Genomic DNA, 27,068 nt, shown 5'->3' with positions numbered 1-27,068 from the left:
ATTTTCGACAGGGAGAGGAAACTTCATAATTCCGGCGTCAGTTATCGAGAGAAAGTTTTAATAGGACCACAATGAATTCTTTATCTGCTGCATATAACCACCTTGAGGCCTCTGACCTGTAACTTTGGGCGAAGTTCTTGCGTCGTTCATGTTGACCTGCGGCATGTAGACTGCGCTTGTTGGCGCAGTGATGGCTGTCATGGTAATGCGAATGTCGCATTTGGTTTCTACGTTTTTTTACTCGGATAAATGCAATGTTTCGCACGAACCCAATATAGGAACGACTTCAGATTGGGACGCGACCCACCACACATAAAATGTGGGTGTCCCGTCTTATACTTAAAAAAAAAAAATTAAATTATGGGGTTTTACGTGCCAAAACCAGTTCTGAATATGAGGCACGCCGTAGTGGGGGACTCCGGAAATTTGGACCACCTGGGGTTCTTTAACTTAAGTCGTTCCCGTATTGGGTTTATTCCTTTCGTTCTTTCTTTTGCAGAACCGTGCGTTTATCCGAAAGACTGTAACCTAATGTCTATAATAGCCTTTTTACTGGTTACCATGTTCTCATTCTTGTGCATGTCTTCTGCGAACACTTCCTGTGGTGGGGCTGCCTTAACCAGCTGGTACAAGCGCGACGGACAGCGGATGCAGCCGCTGGAGTCCGGGCCCCGCGTCCGCCAGGTGGCCGGTGTTCTGCAGTTTCGCGAGGTGGAATTCAGTGACGGAGGCAATTATGTTTGCGTCGTGTCCAACAGCGTCGGCGACGCACAGGTTGACCTCGAGCTCGTCGTCACTCGTGAGTACTGCCCGTTCATTTTATGCGACTGAACGGGTTCAACGCACCCTGCTATGGTAAAGATCGAGGTGGCAACTGAGAAAGTGAACTGCAGCCGCTTTTACATGAATGTGACAGTGGCACGTCACGTCACATTCATAGCGCTTCGCATATGCGTAAACGGCAGTATTGCGCTGGGAAGGCGAATCGCATTATTGCGTCAGGAGAGGGTAGATTGAAACGGGGAAGCCGACTGACATGGCCCATGTAAACGGTAGCGTATGACATCCAGTAAGAAAGAGAAAACAGACTCCTGCTGGAATGCGGCTCTCTCTTATTCACCCACGAAACCAACTCGCCAGAAACAGGTTGCATGCAGGTTGCCGCTTGTTTCGGACGAAGGGGTGCACCACGTGTAAAAGCTGTCGCACAGTAGTATCAGAGCGATGCTCCAAGAAATGAGGTACGCTGCTATCGCATTGATGTAAACGCGGCTTCCGTGTTTCTACGGCATTCAGTATTCAGTATTGTGCCAATAAATGTCCACCTCATGTTATTAAAAGGCACATTTTGTTTAATCGGGCAGTATTAGCGAACACTTCGTTAAGAACTTCTTCATTTTTGGGACAGATCATTTGAATGAAAATATTTATCTGCTCAAGGCCTCCCAAGAGCGCACAGGCATGTCACCTTGATGCATGCCATTACACTGAATGGGAGTAATTCAAGGGGGATATTTTTGCATTTGCGGCTACAAGGTAATCAAAGTTAGAACTAAATGCAACGTAGCAATAGTGTTTAGAAAACTGCTTGAGAGGTCGATCGCATTTGCGAGGCTTCACGAAACGTATACCGAGAAGGGAAAATAATTTGTCAATATTGGATGAAATTGTTTTGAACGTGATAAAATTCCTTTCATGTGATTGTCGCTGTGGCATTCATCGACGTAAAGCCAGAAATGGAAATGTATTGATAGCCGGCGGAAAGTGACAGCATGCTATTCCGAGAGGTTCAACAGAAAACGGGCATTTGTACTAAGTGCAGGCGAACCTACGGTCGATATCGAATATCGAAATCGTAACAATGTGCCACACATGCATCCGGAAGGAGAGTGTTCCTCATAATAGTAAATATTGATTGCAGGAAACGTCAGAAATGTACAGGTATATGTATATTTAGTTATTTCACACCGTAGACCCCGAATATATAAAATATATCAAATATAAGTGACGCAGAACCCGAGCTGCCCTACAGAAAAAAGGGAGAGAGGAAAAAAATAAAGCTTATGCAGATACCCCGCATTGTGGGAATCGATGCCATGCGAAACATTTTGCAGGTAGCTGCTTGTCCGGCATTGTTCGGGTTTCGGCAAAGTGGTATTTATTTATTTATTTATTTATTTATTTATTTATTTATTTATTTATTTATTTATTTATTTATTCATTCATTCATTCATTCATTTGTTTAGTTAGTTATCGCTACCTTAGAGGCACCGTCATAAGGTTTTACACGAGGAATCGGTGGTTACTTCAGTGGAGCGTAGATTTTGTGGCAGCCTTGAAACGATGTGTCTCGGAGTGGTGAATGGTCCCGATGGAAACGTCATTCCAGTCACGGACCGTTTTCACGAAAAAGAAAAGTAGGAGCGCGGTAGTCTCTGCAGGGCGGAGGGCGGTGATATTTTTGGTCGCCTATACGGCGAGATGCACGGTGGGCTGGAACAATTACTGAAATACTAGCAGAATAATGACACAGTTTGTGGTAAACAAACAGTATGAAATCTTGACGCCTTATATTTACGTTAGGAATTTCTGCTTTCGATTTTAGTTGAGAGATGCTACTGCGATATGAATTATGGGAATAAATAAAACGAGATGCGTGATATTTATTTGCTTTTAGGGTGTTTCAAAGAGCAGATTGGGTGTGGGCCCCAAACAGAGCGTTACTCTTGTGCGGGAAAGAATGACGACAGGAGGCGTATGCGCACAGGAGTACGATACACATTTTAATATATTGAGGCATTCTGTACCTCATGTGTCACAGTGGAACACAGCCTTTCCTGAGAATTGGCCAATAATGGACGCACACCAGGGGCCCATGGGCCCAATAATCTGGGAGACCAAATTTAAGAAAATTTGAGAAATATGGGGTTTTACGTGCGAAAACCACGATCTGATTATGAGGCACGCCGTAGTGGGGCACTCCGGAAATTTGGACCACCTGGGGTTCTTTAACGGGCACCTAAATCTAAGTTCACTGGTGTTTTCGCATTTCGCACCCCCATCGAAATGCGGCCACCGTGGCCGGGATTCGATCCCGCGACCTCGTGCTCGGCAGCCCAACACCATAGCCACTGAGCAACCACGGCGGATAAATTTAGGAAAATTATAGAAGGCGTTGAAAAATCATGCGCTATTTTGAGTAGGTGTGTGCACTTTAGAGACATCCATGAGCCGACGGTATACGTAGATGCCCTATCTCGTTATTCATTGTTTTATTACGCAGAACAGGAGCTGCGCTCGCTGGCATGACTTAGTTAGCCGGAATCGAACCATACTACACGGGCCACCGTATGCGGAAACTAGATGATTAAATCCCAATATTACTTCGCCTTACTCGGGCAAGTCAACCAGACAAAAGTCCGGTTTGCTAAGCTGTGGTGCGGGAAGTTCGCATGTGTGGGTCTTCACCGGAGCATCGTATCCCCCGATAACTCCCAGTTACGTGTGCCACCTCTTCTATACAGAGGTGAGCAGCCTTGTTTAGAACGCGTGAACGGCGACTTACGGGGCTCTCCGGAGCCAGCCTGCGACGTCTAACGGTAGTTTCTGGGCCCAAACGTGCCCAGCACCTACCGTTAGACGTCGCTGGCTGGCTCCGGAGAACCCCGGAAGCCGCCGTTCACGCGTTCTAAACAAAGCAGCTCACCTCTGTACCTGCCCCCTGCTCTCACTGCGCGCGGCGAAACGTAAAGGCGAGGCCTGGATTGACAAATAGTCTTAACAATATCGAATTTACCTGGGACAAGAAAACTAGCTGTATTGGACAGAAATTTTATGCGAAGTAGTTAAGAGTATGACTTAGGACATCTGTAACTGTGGTATGCAAAGGCAACTGCTCTGCCGCCACACCATTTTTCAGATCGTAGTAAGCCCGGTTGCCCGAAATCTGATTTCACTTGCCGCATGTGCCACGGGGCCTAATTTTGTTCGTCTTTCACATGTGCGGCAGCCAAGCCGTGGGTGACGGTGACTCCCGCGAACGTGCGGGCCGAGGTGGGCCACGCGGCCGCGTTTCGCTGCAATGCCTCTGGACTGGACTGGGGGGTGGTTGACGAAACGAGTCTCGAATGGCGCCACGACGGACGGCGCGTGACGCCGGCAGCACAACAGGCGGTGGCAATGGGCCGTTCGCGTGTGCTGCACCTGCCTTCGATCCGGCGCCAGGACCAAGGGATGTACCAGTGCTTCGTGCGGCTGTCGCCGAGGAGCACCATACAGGCGGCAGCCGAGCTCATTGTTGGCGGTGAGTTTTGTATCTATTGTTTCGGAATCGCCAATACGGCGCTATAGCGTGTACATCGAAGCACTTGACAGATGAGAAGGCATCGCAGAAATTTGAAACGTGGTACACTGCGTTTAAAAAATTAGACAGTAGAAAAAGTAACAAGCTGAAATCAAACTTTGGCCCACGGAAATTTGAAACATTGACAAAGGATAAAAAAAATAAACGGTAGAGAAAATAAAACACTGAACTGAAACATTTCTGCGAAAGTGCATCAGTGTAAACGCACAAAATACAAACGAAGGCACAAGTGCGAGATTGGAAGAGATGTGGGCGGTCTAATAGCATCGGACTATGTTAGTCCCTTCCATTGTAATTAACGATTCCTTATTTAAGGTAGGTGTACGCTCCCTTAGCATAAATTGAAACGTCAGCAAACAAATAAATGACCACAACAGGTACTGTGAATGATTGGACGGGTACTGCGATGTGCCGTCACTTCCTATAGCCAATTTATAAGCATCCCTCACGGTTTTCTATATAAGAAAATTATTTGTACATATGGAATAGTTAAGACTGCGTTTTTGGGAGCCCGAAGCAGGCAGCGGTTACAAATGTAGGTAAATCTGGAATTAAGAAAGACAAACTCGTGTAGTTATCGACTACTTCGCGTTCTAACTCCTCCTGATATTACATACTTGTAAAAAAAAAAAACAGTGCGAACGAGAACATTGTAACGATGTTGAGGAACACAGGTTAACAAAACAACGATAATTATTAAGGGCGAACCTGTGCCCACGACTAAAAGTCACTGCGGTCGCGAAGAATGCCCGGCAGTCGCGTTCTAAAACTGGCGTCCCACCGTCTTCTTTCTTCTCGAGTTTCGCGTGGCGCATGCGAGCCGGGTCGTGCGCGTGGTCGTGCATGCGTGCCGGGTCGTGCGCTCGTGCGCGTGGCGCATGCGAGCCGGGTCCAACCGGGTGCTCGTGCCACGAAGATCGCTGCCTGTTGTTGCTGAACAACACCACGGTACGGCGTGCACAGCGTGTCCAATACGAAGGGCGTGCAACTTGAATGTGTCCAAGTTGTCGCGGCAATATGATAAACTTACTAATCCAATGAGGAGGGTTCTGCATGCTCTGTAAGCGCAAAGAGATACACACGTTTGGTGTAGTTTTGCAACGTTAGCGACGCTCCTCACTGCGGATATTCTATGCAAAACTGCTGTAAACGACGCTCGCATTTATCCACGCATACGCCCGCAAGAACTAAGTCGCACACGCACTCTCGTTGTCCCACCCTCACTATCCCGTATTTCCTTTCACACTCAGATCTACACGCAGTCGCATGTGCTCCCTTACATCTATGGTTTCAAATGAAGTCTATAATATATATATATATGTGAAAGAGGTGCTGAGAGCTCAGGCCAGTGACAAACAGTCCACGCGAATGCCAAGTTCATCTATCTGAGCAATCAGTGTTTTGCCCTGCTTTTCAGGCAGTTAGGTAAGTAAGGCTTAAAACCAACACTTTTACGTAGCCACTCTTAGGCGGTAATTTCTAGTGCTTGCGAATGGGAATACACTTAGCGTATAGTATCGGCAAGCACTGAACGGCACTTCTCTGTAACCAAATAGCGAAGGTTGCGGGGAATGATGCCGTGAAAAACGTTGCAATCACATGATATACTTGTGGACTTTCGATGTTCTGGTGCTTATATTTATTCTATTTGCAAAAACTGACGCCTTTTGCAAGTTTTTGTTCAGAAGCTATCAATAATTTCTCGGGGTAACGAAGTTCCTTTATGTACTTATCTTTCATTGTACTAAATTATTTGTGGTGTTACAGAAAAAGCTGATGAAGCAGAGGATCTGTGGTTGGAGGCACATGTAATCCGATAACTCGTTCCTCCTGAAGAATAGATAGTGATCCGAGGCGTACAGTGACGTATCCTTCTTCTTGTGACACGCACACATTTTCCATCACTGTCAATTATCTACTTGCCCCTCATAAGCGAATGACACAAGCAATACTCGCGGACAACTTTCTGTGGCAATGAAAGGAAAGCGACGGAGGCAAATTGCGCACAAGCGAGAGCGCGTCTGAAAAAAGTCCAACATTTTCGCCCATGTTAGTTTAAGCTGGGGAAGAGAAAACGCCCTGCTTCTCATCACACATCAATTTCTCCATATTCCGCTATTACTTGCTTCTCACCGCAATGACATACACATGCATCCAGTCGTTTAAGTTCTATGAATCACCACACACCTTTACTTTAATCTAATTACCTCATCCCTAATTTGCATACTCACACTTACCATGTGCACGTCACACTTACCATGTGCAACCCACTTTACAAGTTGGAGCACAACCTGCTTATCGATACATAACACATACACAAACATTCGTTTGCTTAAGTGCAATAACCCCAACACTCGCATTTATTTCAGCCTAATTAGCCCATTATTAATTACCGTACTCATAATTACCATGCATGCAACAATATATTTTTCTAAGACAGTTTACCAAGTCAAAGATGAGAAAGCATTCACTACGACCCCTTCTAACTCGCTTGAACCAACGAGCCTTCGTGGCCGTTTCGCATTCCGGAGGCATTTGGTTCGATTTCTTTTGGTTTACAGGAGCCTCTCTGAGGAATTTGGCATCAATGCGAACATTATTTGACCTGTTAACACATCTGATTAATTCTTTAATACAATCGGAAGTTTTCACTCACGTCCAACGCGCGGCCAACACTCGACCAACGCGTGGTCAACGCACGAACAACGCTGGAAATTCTGCGTAACGGGGCCCGTACAGCTATCGCTGTAGTGAGTGAGTGAGTGAGCGAGCGAGCGAGCCAGCGAGCGAATGAATGAACTTTTATTGAGTCCAGCAAAACGGGTGATAAAATGGGCACCCGGCTAATCCCACGACGGTACCGACAGGTCTAGCCTAGCGGCCCGATCATGGGCGCGCTGGACGGCCACGATTTAGTCTTCAAAGATGGGACTTCGCAGGAGCGCGTCCCCCTCTTTCTTCGTGAACCTCGGGGCCAACGACCCGCACTTAGAGCATGTGAGACAAAGTAGCAGCCTCGCCAATTCAGGTAAATGTCAGGATATATGCTGTTAAGGGACGCCGAATTTGGGTACCAGTTAGTTTGCAGTAGTCTGAACGTGACCGCCTGCGGCCTGCTTAGCCTGGAATGAGGCGGCGGGAAGCCCCTTTTTTGCTAAGTAAAAGAATTTAGTAATTTCATTGTGTGTGATAGGAGCGTCCCTGTGTCCGAGGTGATAGTAGTCCGATCCGAGGGCACTGTGGTCGGTAAAAAAGCCACGCACAGCCTCGTGGGCAGACACGTTGAGGTTCAGGGGAACTCCCTCGATCGCCCGGACGTGGGCAGAGAACCAAAGAATGGAGTGTGGGGGAGCTGTCGCCCAGTTTGGCAAGTGTGCCGAAGCTGCAGCACCATAGATTTCCTTTCATTGGCACAGAACGTTGTCCGCGACTATAGGACCCGCTTTCGATGAAACAATTCGAGCTGTTGGAGGAATGTGCACCGAAGCGTTTGAGCAGGACACATTGAAAGCAACTACCCACTATATAGTACACATGCGCATAAACCTCAGAATGATAGGCATGCGCTCAAACTTCACAAATTTCGGAACGAGTGAACGGAATAAACATATTTGTGACCTAGTGAAAATTATAGCCACAATACGAAATTCGTGCACATAGGATGAAAAACTGCGTGTTTTAACGTGTCGAAGCTACATCGTGGGCATTGATGGACGCCGTAGAAGGCGTCTCCCGGATTAACACTCTTTCTTTCTGGCTTTATTAAAAAACAATTTTTAACTTTTTAAGGTTTTTGTTTTCCGTCCCAATAGAAATGCGTCTGCTGGGTACTGGGAATCAAACGCATGACCTTGCACTCAACAGCAAAGCGTTAGAGCCTCTGAACCATCGCTATGGTTGGCGCACGGAGGAAAAGGCTAGGAATACGTAGGTCAATGCCAGCGTATGAAGGACGCCATATAGCCCTTTTTGTGGTGCACGTCATAGTCCGTAATGTATCAGTCACGGCACTGAGTTCTCTGTAAATGCAGACAAATTCGTGATCCCGATTGCGGATGATGAACTCCCGGGAGATGACGAAACGCTAATGGAAGTGCTACGCACGCAACCTCCAAGCTTTATGTAGAGAAGCTTGGAGGTTGCATGCGTAGAAATTCCTGTGACCTTCATTTATATATATATATATATATATATATATATATATATATATATATATATATATATATATATATATGTGAACGTCGGTCGAACGAGAACTGGAAGAAGCCGAGACAGAGTAGTGACGCAACGGATCTAATTACCGCCGGCGCTTTCGCTTGCGCTACTCTTCGAGGAATATTGCATTAGCCGGTGCGAACCGAGACAGAATATGCGGGACTGTAAATATAGGATGCCAATTATCTCGCTGGATCGCCGCGTTGCATCATTGCGCGACGCGCAGTGCCCGGTCGTTACAGTGTCTTCGTTCTTGGCATGTTGAGTGCGTTGCGAAAAACAAAGGAAGCTGACGTTCATGCGCAAGCGTCGACATTTCAGTTTTGTTTTACGTTATCTGTAAGCATGCGGGCTTATAAAAGCTGCACAAGCGAGTGAGAGAGAGTTGGTGCGTTAAAAGCAAGACGCTCGACTTCTTGCCTTGCTCGATCTCTTTGGAAATCGCTATATATGTATATATATATATATATATATATATATATATATATTATATATATATATATATGCAAAACTTCACGCTGCAAATTCGACCAGCCAGGCACCAGACTTTATCATGGTAAAGGCAACATGACGAAAATAGTTTTTAATGATTTTCAACGTGCATCTCGTCAAATAAGTATACACTTGACAGGAACTCTTATTCTCAAGTATATATATGTGTGTGTGGAGGTGGAACATCTGTTTGATTTCACGCGCTTTGTTTTTTTTAATTCAAAACATTAGATAAAAGGAAGTATAGGAAAAATTTTCCAAAATATTTCGCGAAGTGCGGGACGACATACATGGGCTTTCCAGTTAGTTGTGCACTTCCTTGCATTAAAGAGCGTTGTGTTAAAGAAAGTAAGTCGAATAACAGTTAATTTTTACGGCGAGTTTGATGGCGCATATCTCCCAACTGGCGTCATTCTGGAAATTCATTCCAAGTTGACACGCCTTGCAAACTCACCGGCTACAATTCGTAAATTGCTATGTGTGCTGTAAAGTAATAATTAGGAAGTTAATTAGTGAATTTTTGTTGATTAGTTGAAAATGTGCTTCAATTTCTCGTGCTGTAAAGTCCGCCTCATCGAATAATCCAGCTCAATGCCCATAAATATGGTATCTGCCACAGGGGATTTTTAAAAATTCCATAACACTTAAAAATTACCACCCTGTATATTTTAGCTCCGACTCAAACAGGAACAGTGGAGAAGAAAGTGTGTCATTTTGTACGCACAGTGGCAAGTACACACCACTCACTTAATTTGCACCTGCTCAATATTGCACGCACGCGCGTACGCACGCAAGTACATACCGACACATACAGCTGCATTGACGCACACAAGCACTCAAGAACGAAAGATCCTGCAGTCAAGCCTACCTTTTCTTGTACGCAATTTCTTGAGCCTCATGTTTTTCATTGTTAAGACCGCTATAAAGGCATTGCTTGCCACGAAGCTAAAGTTCGCTTCATTATGGGGGCTCCGAATTTCTGGAATATAATCGCTACAGCGACTTCAAGACGCAGGCCCCTCAAATCATTAGAGAAAGTGCTGGTAGCAACTAGACACTTAAATCTTACAGTGAAGTCCACCGGTCTACCGATATTCGTTGATGGTTTAAGTTTTTTCATAGCGATTGTAATTCCTTGGGTACTTCACCCAGTTTGCGGTTGTCCGTCCATATCTGATTTCTTTTACTCCAACCTCCGTCACTATGTGGTCCATGGTATAATGGATCGTCGGGCTGTTCTGCCGAGGAAAGCGGGTTTAAAACCAACCATTGGACTGACTTGGGTATATGACGCTGGGTATGTGCCTCTCGTCAATGAACCTCTTTCACGCCAATTTGGGTCACTGAGTGTGGGCGACTGGGTAAGCGCGGCTCTTCAATGACAATTCTTGAAAATGTATCCGGAGGTAAGCGCAATCGAACCTGCGTCTTATATATTCAGACGCGCGCCATGCACGAACTTCGCGGCGGCGTCCGTAGATGGCGTGGCGTGTCGAGAGGCAAGTGCGAGAGAGATGCCCGGCTGCAGCATACGCTTCATAGATGACGCGTTACGATGGTGGCAGTACAGTGTTTCACTATGTTGCTTCAATGCTCTTTAGTTGCGGGATTTACCGCAAGGCATATGCAATGAAAATGAAAATTTTCTATCCCATGGAACATTCGTCTCCTTGTGGAGTTCTTGCAGAACTGACTTGCAACTGCCAGTTTTCCTACGCTCGGCGTTTTCGATCAATTCTTCCTCTTCCTACGATCTTCAAGCCTCCTGGCTAGCTCAGAATCAGATGGGAGATCGACCGGTCCGAAATAACGTTGCTCTTGGCTTCAATTCCCAGACACAGACGCCGTTTTCTTGAAGTGCAAAATTTTCCTTCTGAAAAACCAATATGTTTTTTTTTCCATTTTTTGCAGCCTGGTGCTACTGTCGGGTGGATGACAGTGTTTCTGTTTCAAGAGACAAAGCCCAGTAATAAGAAGCAAGTTATGAATGAAAAGTTCAGTTATGTATGTTTATGATACACATATGTACCTACCATTCAGGAGCTTTATTGACAGGCGCTACCTGTATCTCGTGGCTTCAGAAAAACGTTTATAGAACGAATCCGCTCATCCGTCACCTTATGTCACTTGTTAGGACGTTAGCGGCACAAGTGTTTTGCAATCATTAATGTCTTGCAGTGTGAGCCTCGAGCAATGTGCAAAATAAATCTTTGAAACCCAATTTTCTGGTGTGTGTGTGTGTGTGTCCTCGAAAACCCAGAAAAAAAGTCCAGAGATGCCTGTTGACTTCATCTTGTCATTGCATGGGGCGATAAAAGCGACAAAAACAAAAACACAATGCGCGGCTCATTATTAAACTCTTTGCTTTAAAGAGTAACATGGATCGTCATAACTGCTTAAACGGCTGTTCTTTTCTGCTTTTCTTTCACGCAATATTTAGATCAAGCTCCCAGGTTCAAATCAACTTTCGACGAGGTCACCGTGCGGCCGGGCAAGCCTGTCTCTCTGCGGTGTGTGGCGTCTGGTGACCCACCTCCGCGCATCACTTGGTCGCTGGACGGCGTATGGCCCATCGACAATCGCCACGGTCGTGTCCGAGTTCGAGCTGCCGGTCCAGATGCTAGTTCTGGCGCAAACGGAGCCGAGGTGTCCAGCACGCTGTCTATCTCGTCGGCTGAAGTCCAGGACGGCGGCTCTTACGTGTGCGAGGCGTCCAACTACGCAGGCGTGGCGTTGCACTCGGCACGAATCAACGTGTACGGGCCGATTTTCGTTCGAGCGCTGGGAAACCTATCGGCACTGGCCGGTGGCACATTCTCGGTGCAGTGCCCGTTCGGCGGATACCCATACGGGAACATAGACTGGGACAAAGGTAAGTGCGATTCATTGCACAGAAAGGACAACGCCTTTGAATGAAATAGAGGAAAATACGGTACAGTCGAGAGGTCAACAAATTCATAGTGTGCTGCGAAAAACGGACCCTAAGTCAATCTGAATCCGACAACGCGTCATTCTTGATGCCCGACATTACCACTAGTAAAAATAAAATAAAATTAGAGCTTGCAATTTATTGCATTGTACGCTTGCCCAGTTGAAAAACGGGTCGTTGCTGAAAAACGTGTCACTTAAGTGTTAGAAAAGTGGCTCATAGTGCTAATCGGAAAATTATGGGAACCGCCAGGCATTGTGCGTTCTAGTCGTACCAATGAATATTAGATTTTTTCTTTTGTTAAGTGGTTTTGACACCAGGGGACGTTTCTAAGAATTTTTTTTTATAAATTACAGCGCCTTCAACAAAATTGGCTGTGGTATAGCTCTGGTTAAACCTAGTCGAGTAGCGATAGCTACAGACCTTCGGCTGCGCTTAGGCTTCGCTCTTCATTTCTACGGCGATCCCTGGCCTCCTTCAGGCTGGTCGACTTCTCACCATTCATACTGCGGCCTCAGCCATGGCTGCGGTGACGCGAGCTCTCCCCTTCTATACTCCCGGTTATCACAGCTGTGGAGCGCGGGGTGTGACGTCATACAGAGGGCGCAGCGAGCACCCAATGACTAAAGTCCCTATATAAGAAAAGTACCGCCATCCTTTAATAAACGGCGCTTCTCTCTCGCCTGTATCTCCGATTGGACGATGATAGGGCGCGCTTTTCACTTTATATTTTCTTTTTTCCGCCTCAGAGCCATGTTGAAAGTCCTCTGCGCAGCCGCAGTCGCCGCCGCCGGCGGCGGCGCGCGCCCGGCCTGAAAGCTTCAACGTGGACTTTCTAGGTGCGCCACCGTCAACTTGGCTTTCGCAAGCAAAAAGTAAAGAAAAAAAAAACACCGCATATCCACGGGGTGAATGATGATGAGTGGGCGAAGCTCCGGAGGGAATCATCGGTAAACCGTGAATCTTCCGTGTAATTCGCCCAGTCTCGCCGCACTAAATCGAACGATTGACTTCCATCAATGACACGCGCCATATGTGACGTCATTCCTATTTTATAACAGCGCCGTTCATTACAATTGCACCATCTCCCGCTTAAGGGGACGCTAGCACAAACGCGTTAGAAACGTGCAGTACTCTAAGGGGAAGATGCCACAGCGTCTTACGCAGCCGTTTACACATGCCGGAACGTGCACCGCGTTTGCCGACGCTATCAGCGTTTATGAATACGGGGGTAAGGCGGAGAGGCCACAGCGTCTTACACCAGCTTCTTACACGGGCCGTAACGCGCTAGCACAAACGCGTTAGAAACGCGCAGTCTTTCGTTAATGTTGGGTATTTATTGCCATCGTGGTGCGTCTGTCCATGTGCGCTTCGTGGCGTAGTGGTTAGCGCCACGCGTTCAGAAGCGAGGGGTCCCTGGTTCGATTCCGCTACGGACACAATTTTCGGAATTCTTTTTCCTCATAAAAGTAGACGTGGCTACCTACTACTACTACTACTACTACTACAGAGGAGGGACAGACCCACACCCTAAGGAGCTTCGCCCCTAAAAGCAAGCGCTTTAGGAGAGGAGGTGGCGGAGGAAAGAGTAGATGGCGGTACTTTTCTTATATAGGGACTTTACCAACGACAGGAGCGGTGGCCGTGCGGCGACCGTGACGAGGCGAGTTGCCGGAGGATCGAGGCCCGTGGTGTTACGTCACACAGAGGGCGGAGCGAGCGCGCCAGCTGTGGCGGTTGCTAGGCAACGGCGGACGCGCGCCTGTAGGAGCGGCGGCCGCGCGGCGACCGCGACGAGCCGAGTCGCCGGAAAATCGAGGCCCATGGTGCGACGTCACACAGAGGGCACGGCGAGCGCCCAACGGCTAAAGCCCCTTGTTACCAACGGCAGGAGCGGTGGCCGCGCGGCGACCGCGACGAGCCGAGTTGCTGAAGAATCGAGTGCCGTGGTGTGACGTCACAGTGCGGCCACGGCTCAAAGTGCGGCGACGGCGAAGAGGCGAAAACCTGGCGTAATCCTCGTCGCTATCGCTACAAAAACACCAGTTGAGAGTTTGAGCGCGTGTCGTCCGCGCTTTCACTTCTCCCCGTGTGTCTAATGCGCAACTCACAGTATATGAAGTAGTCGTCAACTCAGTTGGAAGAACAGCATTCTATTAATATATTTTACTAGCCTGTCAATCCTTTGCACTGTTCCCGTCAAGGATATCGCCTTACAATCAATTAGCTAGGATCCAGACATTAGTACAGGAAGGACAAGCTCAAAGGTTCTTCGCTGGTGGGACCGCAACTTGTTAGAAAGCAGACGCTTACATGTCTGATGTAGCGTGGGCAGGACTGCAGAGAGAGAGAGGGTGGGGGGAGGTAATGGGGAGAGCACGTTACAACAATGTCAGTTGCTTTACATGAGGGGGGGGGGGGGGCGGTGCTTAACGGGATTCACTTCCGCGACGCCCATGACTGTTCCCATGGCCCCCAGCGCTAATCTCGCAAGATTAGACAAGGTCTCGCAAGATTCGGCGTGCGTGGCGCAGCGTGGCCTAGAACAAGTTTCACATATGTGGCATGGCTTCCGAGATTCAACACGCGTGGAGGCCCAACAGCCCATTGGTCGCAGCATTGCCGTACCGACTTAATTAAGGGACTTTAGCATCGAACGAGGTGGCCCGAGTAATCATTTGCGGTTTTTCTGTCCACTTCAGTGTTTGCGCAAGCTGTGAGCTTGCACTTCATTATGCCCATTGCTTATTAAGTTTAGTCTAGCTTTTTTTTTCCCTGGGAGCATGGGGAATTGTATATGCAGCTAATTTGAGGCCAGGATTATTTATCAATTGGCTATTGGTTCAATATTGTGCGCCGGTTTTCTATATCGATAACTCAAACCTTATTTCATTCGATTTGAGTACATCACTGCGTTAGCTTGAGAGAAGCCAAGGAGAGGGATTATGATTGTTTGACGAGCGGCTTCGTGTCTCGAAGGCCATGGCACACTCGACGTGTCTTCGTTGTCAGCTGCAAGGAAGCACGTGCGACTGATCTTGAAGGCAAACGAGGGATAAGTTTTCGGGGCATTCAAAATCGGAGTTTGAAAACTGGCCAATTAACCCAGGAACTTTCCCTATTGATGTCGAAGATTGATCTGCTACCATTAGCACTATTTGCGCTACCGAGCTCGACGTAAGAGGTTCGTTCCGTCTGAGCCAGCAGCATTTCGATTGGGGGCGAAATGCGAAAACACCCACGTACTTAAAATTAGGTGCCCGTTATTGAACCCCATGGGGTCAAAATTAATCCGGAGTCGTCCACTACGGTGCGCCTAATATCGTGATTTTAGCACGGAAAACCATAGAACTCCTGTTTTTTTTTTCGTTGCTCATCACTCGCAGCGGAGCGATGAACGTGCTATTGTAACACAATTTAGTTTGAAAATTAAGGTGTTGCGCCCTACTTATTCTGCAAGTAGTATACACATTGGACACCTTTTTAACGAATGCCAAGGTGTACTTGCTTTATTTTTTTTTTTGCGTTGCTAAATGACGCAGATGGTCGGCGGCTGCCGCTGAACCAGCGCCAGATGGTGTTTCCTAACGGGACGCTACAGATCCAGAACATTGACCGCGAGCACGACCAAGGCCAGTACACGTGCACCGTACATGGACCAGACTCCCAGGTCCTCCATCGGACAACATCGCTGCTCGTGCGCAGTGAGTGAAACTTTATTGGTTCAGGTAGTTAACCTCCTTGTTGAACCTTCTCCCTGCTGCTTCCAGCTGAGGGAGCACTACGAGCTACTTGTTATGGGAATGGGTTACGAGAATCCTCGACTTCGGGAAAAAATAAAAGCTGCAATATATTCTAAAATGTTAAAGGTACCTCCTACCTTTACCCCTTAATACCTAAATAAGAAAATTTGTTGAAATCGGCTGGCCATATCCCACTCTCTTTTCCGGACGCTCACTGGGGTTTCGCTTACACATTGTAAACCATATTTTTTTATCTTATGTACAGCTGGCCAAATCCTTAGCTAGCTTATGTAAATGCGTTTTTTTTCTGCTGTCCAGAGCGTTACGATGGAACAAACTTGCGAAACGGTCAAGGTTCACTTATGCCCACAACGCTCGTGAAGATAGCATAGTCATTTGTAAGTTTGTTCCTAATTTAACGTGCTGGCGCACAGAAAGTCACCGCTCGCGCACACAAGTTAAAGATTTGGGCGGCTGTACCTACCTGCAAGAGTTCACGTGCAGTGGCATCCCTGCTTCTTCCTAGTTTTCTTCATTTATTTTGCCAAAAAGAGGCACGCATGAGCACTCGTCATAGAGCTAGAGCAAATAAGCAAGCGGTTTATTTTTCATCGAAAGAATTGTGTTCAATTGCCCTATCACCTTCGCACCACTTCGCCTGCCCTTGGTCACCTTTATATGTTGCTTTCTTAGTCGTAAGGACTGAGATCTCTTAGCCAAATGGATTTTAGTAAGGTATTGCATGGTATTTTTCTAGGCAATGATAGCTGAATTGGTCACAAACGGTGTTCGACATTGACGTATTTGATTTATCTGACGTTTCAATAGTAGCACGCCAAGGCTGCCATGCTCTTTTGACAAGCCATAATCTTGTCTACCTGTGTTTGCTCATCTCTCAATGCTTGCAATGTTCCAACGCGGCGCTGCTTCTCATGATTTTCGTGCTAATGTGCGTTTTATGTGCAAAGGAAGTTATCGGCGTAGCCTGAAATGACTCTTGTTTTTAGAAAAAAGAAAATAGAAAACAGGGAAAAAGAAATAGATTTAGGCAACCTTCTGCACTTTAAATGAAAGTAGCATGGACGAATTTCGTGGCAGGGTCGCGCACAAGTGGTGATTTTATTGTCTAGACCATTTCATTTACATGTTGAGATAATCTTATGTCCTTTACCTCCAGGCTAGAACGGAACAAACGATACTGTGGCTATCCTGAATGCTTCCGCGTAAGCTGCGCTAGTGAGCCGATCGCCAGAATTAAATTGCGACAACCCTACTTTTGAGTTCACTAACGCCACCGACGTACTAAGGTAATGCTTCGCGGTAAGTTGACAGGGTAACGGAAGATTGTTAACATGGTGGAGAACATCGTGAAAGAGCTCTCTCTCTCTCTCTCTCTATATATATATATATATATATATATATATATTGCTTCACTGTGTCTAGAATTTTGTTTCAAGCGTAGCTATGGTATAGAAGATTGAAAACCACGTTCATGAAGGACCGCGGGCCGCCGAACTGTCCAGTTCGGCGGCCTGTAATTATAATCCCTACGCACCGAAGTTGGTTAAACACACGCAAATGCAGCACGATGGAGGCGGGGCTCAATCATCGTAAGTGCTTCCATAATGAGGCAGCTTTGTTAAAAGCACTGCCTGTCATTGAATAGCCGCGTAATGGATTGCGCCGCACGCCTACTGCTCGCGTGCGGCGTAGTCTACTGAACGGCGAAAGGCAACGTAAAACATAACAAGGAATTATCTAAGCCTGCAGCGAGCTCGATAAGCGCAGCTTAGCAATAAAGAAGGATATCAAGTCCACACGACTTCGCCACCTGAGTTTACACAGTAAACACGTTCTTGTCAGCGAGCATGCCGCAACGCGGGCTTCTGGGACCTCACCACGCAGTTCAGAGCTTGATTATCCCGAGTAAAAAAAAAAAAACAGATATAAATTGAGTAAGACCATTTCCTGTGTTGTTTCGTTAATGACGGGGCGTTTTAATGAGGTTGACGTTGCTTACCGCGGTACTGCAATAGCTTTGCTCTGCGGGAATTTTGTAACAGTGATACGCGATTAGGCGTTACAAGGTTTCTAAATGAGCTGTGAAAGCACCGTTAACGAGAGCGGGAGATATTTACGCCTGCTTTACCGCAAGTTTGTTTAAGGCTTTCACCAGTATCCGGAAGCTGAGATCCGCAGTAATTGAAGGAGGGCTTATAGTCCGTCGGGGTTGTTGGCGCTCAAGTTATAGCTCCGCTAGAATTGCGAGGATACCTTTGAGTACAAGTCTGAGAAGACCACGAAACCTACTATTTTTCATTTATGTTCTATGTCGTACAGCTTGCCAGTGATATCCTACGTATTGCAAGCTGAATGGGAAAGGAAAAATGACACTCAAGAGAAGAACAGAAAGCTACGTGACTCTGTATATACGCGCTACGCATGCGGATATACAGAGCGCACGATCAAACAGGACATGGCGCTCACTCTTATCAAGCACGCATATACGTCCCCACACGCCAGGATTGCAAACACTGAAGCTAGTCGAGTACTTCTATACTTCTATACTCGAAACTTGTCCATGCCGTGATTATATGCTACACCCTTGATTTGCAACTTTCGGAAGACTGCGCGCAAGCTCTGTTCTATACATGACTCGACTATCTCCCCCTCGACCCCCCTCCCTCTCCACCTGTTGCCCCTCTTATTCCTCAACAATTCGCAGCCGGGCCACAGATAACGCCATTCGGCTTCCAGGCCAACCTGCACGAAGGGATGCGGGCGGGTCTCACGTGTCTAGTGCACGCCGGTGACCCCCCGATACGCATCGAGTGGCTGCGCGACGGGAAGCCGCTGGTACCGGGCGCTTACCCAGTTCCCGATGTGGCCGTGCTCTCTCCCGAAGGTGGCTTCGTGTCCACGCTGACGCTTCCACGCCTCTCGTCACGCCTCAACGGAAACTACACATGCCGGGCCGCGAACGAGTACGCGTCAGCCGAGCACTCCGCCGAGCTACTCGTCAAAGGTGCGTTCTTGCACGAAAGGCCATGGTTTTCCTAGTAATTGTATAATAATAATGGTCAAAAAGGCGCTGTCTCGTGTTTTCCTTCTTCCTGTTGGGCCTTTTTGCGCTGTTCCGAGAATGAGGCAGTACCAACTCATCCAACGTTCAACACTATTGCTATTCATATTTTCGGCCAGTTACTTTTGTGCTTCAATGCAACATGGGCCATAAGGTAATTAGTTAAAAACTGAATTGGTGAATTTTTGTCAATTAGTCGATTATGCATCTCAATTTCTTGCGCAAGTAATGTCCGCCTCATCGAGTAGTCCAGCTCATGAACTAGAATTCTATCTGCCACAGGAAAACTATCTGCCACAGGAAAACTTTAAAAAATTTTGAAAGTGTTGGCTGAAGCACCCTGTATATACACTTGACATGTCAAGGGAAATCAAGGAGCAGGCTGGCAATTGCCACCGGAAGGGGCACAACACCTGCCTACTCTTCGGAAAGGAGGGCACAGTAACATAGAAATGTAAGACAGCCATCGCAGAAGCGTCTGTATAAAAAGCAGGAAAGAGGAATAGAGCACGCCGTGAAATTTATGAAAAATTAGTCGTTCGATCTACATTTACACCAAGCATGTACTGTCGTTTGAAGTGCTTATTGAGGTTTTACTTTAACATTCTTGATAATGGTTCCATTAAGACTTCAATACTTCCTTTGAATGAAAGAGGGCATTATAATGCTGATAGTATCACAGTGCGTCTGAAATTGCTTTGCGCACCTATATAGATGCGACTTTAATTTAACAGCGCCATCACCTTGTCCTCGTGAATTCATTCATTCATTCATTCATTCATTCATTCATTCATTCATTCATTCATTCATTCATTCATTTGTCTATTCTGTCGCAACAAGTTCGAGAAAATAGAGAAATTTCATCCGGGTAATGCGCCTGAGCGAGGACAGATGTCCTCGCGGAACAGAACGCATGTCAGTGTCAAGCTTCCATTGCAAAGAAAACAAGCAAAGAACGTGCGTTCATTAATAATGTGCTTGCAGTGCCTCCTGCCTGGACTATGGAGCCCAATGACACGACTGCCGTGACAGGACGCTCGGTTTACGTCGACTGCCAGGCCAGTGGCGTGCCCCAGCCCCATATTCGATGGAAAAGCGCTGCAGGTGATGACTAAACTACACAGCATAAATCCTGCTCGGAATAAACTTTACGGAGCGTCGAGAAAGTCTACTCGTTTTGACAGCTGTGGCCGTCGGCAGGGACAACGAAATTCACAATAAAGCTAACGCTAGCGAAAAAGCGGTAGATGCTATCACCGCAGCAACTGGTCTGTATCGCAGAATGTAAAAAAAGAAAGGAAAGGCTGATATAAGTTAATGAAGCAGCAGACGGCCACTTGAGTGGGCGGGAAACTTAAACTTCTAAAACTTTTGTTTTTGAGTTGTTGCTAATTCAGTAGTAAGTAATACTAAAGTATTGATTGTCGAACGACCACTTCCAGCGTCACTACAAAGAGGGCACTCATTCGCAGAGCCTGTAAGTCCAGCGTCGCAGTTCCGCACCATCATCAGCAACTCGCGCATCCACATACTGGTCAACGGGACACTCAGCATCCGCAGTGTGGAGCCCGCGGACGCGGGTTTGTACCTCTGCGAGGCCTCGAACGGCGTGGGGTCCGGGATCAGCCGCGTGCTACATCTTACTGTGAGAAGTAAGTTACCGGCGACGCGCTTGCAACTACGTTACCGTGTAGAGCGATGTACATTTATTGTTGTGTCTTTAAAAGTTAGCAGTCCGGTGCCCTATATCGTTCAATCATGCTCTTCTATAACACAGTAGGATCTCACTAGCTTTCCTGGTCTATAAATCGCAGTGAGGCAAAACATGTTTCCCCATGTAGCTTCTCTGACATAATCCCCCGCAACCATCGCCGTCTGTCCTAAATGATAATAAAATTGGTTGATTCAGACAAACATTAATCCTATAATGAATAACAGGGCCCTGTTTTGTGTCGGTACAGAAAAAAATGATGCCAGTATTTAAAAAAATAAGATTGATTAAGTTCTTTAGTGCATTTGATTATTCTGTTCACCACCTCCATGGTTCACCTATCACTCTCAACTTCATTTGCATGCCAGGTGCCCCACGCTTTGCCAGCAAGTTCACGACTGTCTCCGTGCGAAGAGGCGAGAGCACCGAGGTGTCCTGTCCAGCTCAAGGAGACCCACCCATACGCTTCCACTGGCTCAAGAACAACCTCCCACTCAACGTGTTGAAAGAGAGGAGGTGATGAAATTGCTCTAAGTTTCGTAGAATAAGAAAACGAAAGGCTCCGTGAATTACTCTTGAAGGAGGAAACATCTACAAAAAAAAAAAAAAAAAAAAACAAGCGGCGGCAAGCTAGGTGGACAAAACAAGTCTTTGTTTTGCACTGTTACTATCTTCAAGAATGCGTCATCGCCAACTATCTAAATTTGCCGAATTGCCCCATGAATACGAAACCTAGTTCAAAGTGGCAATAAATGGTGAAATGTGACGACGAGAAATCCGAGTGGAAAGCGCCTAACACATGACAAAGGGTTCCCCTCTTAAGCCCGTTTCTCTGTAAAAAGAACAAAACTTTCTCTTTACTCTATAAAGCTACAGAAACTTATATACTTATAAGCTACGACAATATTCATCGCTGAGACAAAAAATGTTCTGCGTTATTCGCGTAACTAATTAGGATGTTTTCAATTGGCGTATTCGCGTTTATCCGCTTATCCTCTTCCCTCCTTGTGTCAGCTCACGCAGTGTTTAATGATCCAGTCAAACGACAACGTAAATATTCATTCGTAGTTTTTAATAAGAGAGTTGATTAGATGATAATGGCACGTAGCAATATGATACTGTGTACGGGTAAACGGACTCAACTAAGGAGCTCATTGACAATAGGAAATTAGAACTGAGTTATAAAAGCAAAAAAAGCAACAAAATGACAGACAAAATAAAAGTAAAAAAAAAAACTTTTAAATCTAGTGTTGCTGGAGGCGGAAAACACACACACAAACTTTTACAATGGAGTGGTCTCGTGGTCGTGCGCAGCATCGCTGAGCTGGGAGAGCGTGAAAGAATGCATAGGATTTTTTTGGCGAGGCGGGATTTGAGCCCGGGTACCCACAGTCCGAAGGCGAGCGTCATAGCCACTACGCTATACACCCACGCTTGCAGGACTCCGCTGTTTCATAAGATTTCACAAGCGTTGAACTGGCTTAATTTTTTTTAATTATTTCCTAAAGAGCAGTGACGCGCACCAAAGTTCGGCCGAACTTAGATAACAATACGTGTAACTTAGGACCAGGCTAACAAAGATAGAAGTAAAGAGGTCAACTAAAACAAAACTCGTGATGGCAAATTACTGCTTTGGTTCAAATAGCTGGAAAATTTAGGAAAATCTGAATTGATCATAGCGAATTTCAAACACATGTACTCTTATGTAAATGTATTTCAGGTACTCCAGGGTGGAAGATAGAAATGGCGACGTCACCGTCTCAAAGATTAGCATCCATCAGGTGGAGAGGTCAGACAACGCTGTCTACACCTGCCAGGCGGCCAACGAGTTCGGCGAGGATTCGACCAATATTCAACTTACCGTTCAAGGTCAGGACGATCACAGCCAATAATGCTTAGATTCGCCGTTTTCGTTAATGTCTTTTTTTTTGGACGTAACTAGAATAAGAAATCTACATGCAAGCGCTTGCACGTAGGCTGCCTAGACCGGAGTAGCATATCAAATGACCTTAGACTAGAATGAACAGCAGTGTCACACTTGCAACTCGCGCGGCTGTAACGCGACTTTCGCGTACTTTCTCTGTGTGTGGTCGCGCACTATTGCTTGGATTGAGACCCAAAGCAACTGGCGCACGGAGGATGAGAGACCGCTATCAGAGCGGATATCCCGAGTCAATTAACAGAATTGACGTTCGCCTGGCAGTATGCGAAAGCGGTGCTTTAGTTGCTGCAGTCTACGGACCTACATGAGATGCCCTCACAATGCTGCTCGCCAGAACGTTATTTTAAGGCAACAGCTTTAAGAGCATCGTTGCGAAGCGGGCACGGCGTCGACGGCGTTGAGCGTGAGGTGACCGTGAGCGAAACGCATCTACCAATCACAGCGTGGCGCGCGCCGCATGCTTTCTACCAATCATAGCGTGGCGTTTTGCGTTTCGGTAAGGTATACCCCGCGGTAGGGTATACCCTACCGCGGAAGTGGCGGCGCGAGCCATGCAGAGAAAAGAAGAAAAGGAAGAACCAGAAAGCTTGCCTTCATGCATAGCATTCGCCGCAAGCGTTTCCCGGCAAAGATAACGGTTGCATAAGCTACATTTGCCGGGAATCGTGAGAAGCAGTCACGGACCGTTTAATGCTATCGCGTTCTGCTCTTAAAGGCGATGCTTAATTTTAAGCGTCTCTCAAGTTTTTTGTACATGCTTTCCTTTTCCTTCTTGCCCCTTATTTACTCCCACTGTATCTAATTGTGAACCGAAATTATCTATAACTAACCTCGCTATATTTCTCAATAGAAGTTCTCTGCCTCTATTCTAACTACTTTTCAAATTTAGTAATTGAAATTAGGAAATGCGACGCACGAAAATAAACGAAAGTGAACTGTGCGAGAAACTGCGCTATACATGTTAGTTAATGTATGTAGGCCAAACTAGAATACAGGATTGCCGAGAAAAAAAAAAAGAACTGCGGACAAAACTCACCCAAGAGGCATTATGCAGCGAGGTGTCTGATGCGTTAACCACTGAGATATTGAGGGGTATAGTGCTTCAGAATTTGAGTGGAGAGTTGTGCATGTAATTAGATGTCGACAGCCGAAATAACATGGCGTCCTCGGCATCGCATATAAAACGAACGTCTAAAAAACGTTGGTGTTTGCTGTTAGAGCATGTTGCTGCCATATATATATATATATATATATATATATATATATATATATCAAAGCTGGTGAAATCCAATATCCTAAAACATGTCTTTTATCTATAAAGTCACACTAAACGTGAACATTGAACTTTCTCACGGCTCTGTTAAAGGTGCCGTTGGATTTATTCATCTGCGAAAGCAGAGAGTCTGTGATTTAAACTTAATAGAAACGAGGTTTATTTGGTTAAGAATAATTTCTAAGTTAATTTGATGTGTTTTGCGATTCAATTTACAGGTTGCTGCAGTGCACCTTCATCAATTACGGCAGAGTCGATAAACCTAATCAGGTTGTTAACGTTTATTTTACAACTCTAAAGACTAATCTATATAGTGTTCAAAAATAGAGTTCGCCCTATGATGCCTTCATTAACGAAAAAAATTGTCTCATGTGCGTCCAGCCATTTGATTTCGCGATAGTCACTAGTTTCTTTTTCTCCTTTCTTTTTTTTTTGTCTTCTTTTCCCCCGTTTTACACCATTATCTCTAGACAGGGTAACGTGTATGGGCTCGTGCTTTATTGTGTTTACATTTTCGGCCTCGCGCAGTGATTTAGAGTTTTCGCACACGATTGCCAAATTGAACATTTCTCTCCAGTCTCCAAACTCTCTTCACGAGTCTCGCTGCTAACGACAAATCCACAGCCTGATATTCGCCTTCTGCGCAATTTGGGGCTCTCTTGTCTATGCCGTTTTCTTGTTTCTGAGAACGAAAGCGGAGGCAAACAGCCGTGCTTTTTTCCTTCACAGCTAATTAGAGGAACAGAGAGCGCAATTAATTCGGCTTTATCGTTAGGAGCACCCGCACCAGCGCTGCCATTTGGTTTTTTCGCTCAAACGAGATCTTCATCGGCACTGACCTCGTGGATATACAAAGAGAGATAGAGAAAAAAAAAGTGAAATCTACTACGAAAAGAAAAATGAAAGCGAGTCTACTTATGTGAGGGCCAAAACCTGCCAATGAAAGAACTTGAAGCAGCAGCTCTCCTCGGATGTATCATCACTTGATTTCTTTTTCTAGCACTTCAGTGGCTTACTTTCGTAATGCAATATATATATATATATATATATATATATATATGAGCAGAAATTGAAAGAGTTGTGTCTGATAGTATTTTTTTGTCTATGCTTCCCTGCAACTTTTCAACTGCACACTCAATCACAAATTGAGAAATCACTAACGGGCTCGAAAATTTGATTTACCAGGTAATATGAAGAAAAGGCCTATGCGGTGGTGGACATATTCTTGCGAAGAGTTACTTGGATTCGCGTCAACCTACGTTATTACCCAAAGGCTTTGAACCTTTTCTGGGGGTGACATGAGTAAGAAGTTTCACAGTGCCTTAGCAGCAAGAGAGAAAGAGAGAGAGAGAGATAAAAGGGAAAGAAAAGAAGAAATGTTAACGAGAATATATCTCCGGTTGGCTGCCCATAGTGGCAAAGGGGAAAATGGGTACGAAGGGCGAGAAAAAAAGGAGAGGGAAGAATGAAGAATACAAAACTGCACGTGTGGGTGCTGTCAAACAATCTGTGAAGGCACCACACAGTCATGCTCAGTCCGAATGGCCCATTCAGACATACAACGTCACACAGTGTACAGTATCGCACAGTCCCAATTTGTCGTACACCGGTGTCTACTAGGTAACGCAGCAGCGCCTTCAGAGCGGCTCACACGAATGTCCACGTAGGTCAGCGTGCAATAATTCTGCTTTCTATGAGCGGGCGCTTGTCCAGCTGGTCCAGTGCGGAGGAGAGCGGCTGCTCTTTGCTGGCTGAAATGAGGGACCCTCGCTGAGAAGGTGCCAGAACATTTCGCTGCACTCGCAAGAGGTAGCAAAGTAAGCTATTGGCCATTCTGATGATCAAGGAGTATGTATCTGAAAATTATATTCCGAGCCATACGCGGGCTAGAAGGACAATGCCTTGCCATGTGCGAGAACGGACGGAATACGAAGCTGTAAATTAGGATCCAAGTTGCGATTGTACATTGGGATGAATTACACTGATCCCATGTTGGGTGACGTGAAAGCACGCGAAGTTACTATCGCGAGAACGTCGGCCAGAGCTACCTGGGGCTGAATACGCTAAGTTTGTGCTGCGAGAACGTTGTTTTCCATTGGTTGAGAATATTGCCCTCGCAGTATGTTCAACATGATAATTGGCTGGCACCCACTATTTTCGGACAGTATTAGTTCAGGAACTTCGTCAACACGGGCCCAGTGTTCCTGAATTTCAGGCTAAAATCAGCTCCTTCAGCAATTAGTAGCTTGTGTCCATGTCATTTGACTCTGGGTTGCTGGAGAATGCCTAATAGTGCTAAAATGTCAGTGTGCGATCTTCTTATGAAACTATCTGTTTCATGAACACCTAGACGAGGCAGAAATAACGACGCCACGCCTTCACAAGAGAGAAATTCCCTCTTGAAGTCGTGCGCGCTGGCGTGTTCTTGGAGGTCTAAGTTATGTTCATAAATACTATATTTGCACCCGAAGTGTCACCTAGCTCCAAACAAATTAAGTAGCATTAAAACTTCGTGGCCTACCTACTGCTTATATTGGCAGCTAAACGAACTGAAAAGTGTTCTTAATGCAGTCTTTCCGCGCCTCTACTTTCTAGCCAAAAGCACAGCATTCTGTCGTTAGATTGGTGTCAATGAGCGGTCAGAGAATCCGCATACTGCGTTCTACAACAAAATCTAGCGCTTACGCAATTTAACTCCTGTGTTCCCTAAAGCAATTAGACACGAGACCCAATCGAATTTGCAGCGACGCTGTGGCATTTGCTTCCCAGACCCGCCGCTTTCCGTTAACCCATGAATAAGGCCTATAGAAATCAAAAAGGTTCTAGCTTGTGATAACAGCTGAAAGATGATTTATTGAATAAGCGCTGTATGCATAGTGCAGACATTAACAAAATGGAGTGCTCTTACTTATGCAAACTAGTTTCTTTATGACTTTTCAGGATACTGAGATAAATTTGTGAATAACTTGAGTAGCGGCGTGCGTATGAAAATTTCCAACGGTAATCACAAAGTTGGTGATAGGCAGAGAGAGAGAGAGACAAATAAAGCAAAGGCAGCGGGGTTAACCATGGTCCCGCCCGGTTGGCTATCCTACATTTGGGGAAAGGGTAAGGGGAACAAAGATAAGAAGGAAGGAAGAGAGAAGTGGGTGCATATCTATTTTTATTATACCCACAAGTGGACTCAAAACAGCACTAATTACACAGCCTTTTTAGACTTTCTGCATGCGGCCAAGAATTGCATTCATATTTAACGTTTTTTAAAAGTAATTTTTTTATGCCAGAAAGCCGCCCTCGTCGAAAGAAAAGCTAAAGATC

General features: G+C 46.0%; 1 protein-coding gene across 1 annotated transcript in view; it reads left to right on the top strand.

The window, feature by feature from the left end:
• LOC119448683 (Down syndrome cell adhesion molecule homolog) overlaps positions 1-27,068 on the top strand; it is a 221,335-nt gene that overhangs the window by 163,089 nt on the left and 31,178 nt on the right. The window contains 9 exon segments of the mRNA XM_049666459.1: positions 624-799; positions 4,010-4,303; positions 11,511-11,942; positions 15,542-15,703; positions 18,468-18,767; positions 19,809-19,928; positions 20,297-20,476; positions 20,904-21,051; positions 22,256-22,404. Of these exon segments, the coding sequence (XP_049522416.1) occupies positions 624-799; positions 4,010-4,303; positions 11,511-11,942; positions 15,542-15,703; positions 18,468-18,767; positions 19,809-19,928; positions 20,297-20,476; positions 20,904-21,051; positions 22,256-22,404 (1,961 nt within the window).

The sequence above is a fragment of the Dermacentor silvarum genome, chromosome 4, assembly GCF_013339745.2.
Source record: "Dermacentor silvarum isolate Dsil-2018 chromosome 4, BIME_Dsil_1.4, whole genome shotgun sequence".
Classification (NCBI taxonomy): Eukaryota; Metazoa; Arthropoda; class Arachnida; order Ixodida; family Ixodidae; genus Dermacentor; species Dermacentor silvarum.
This window is presented reverse-complemented; position numbering and strand designations above follow the sequence as displayed.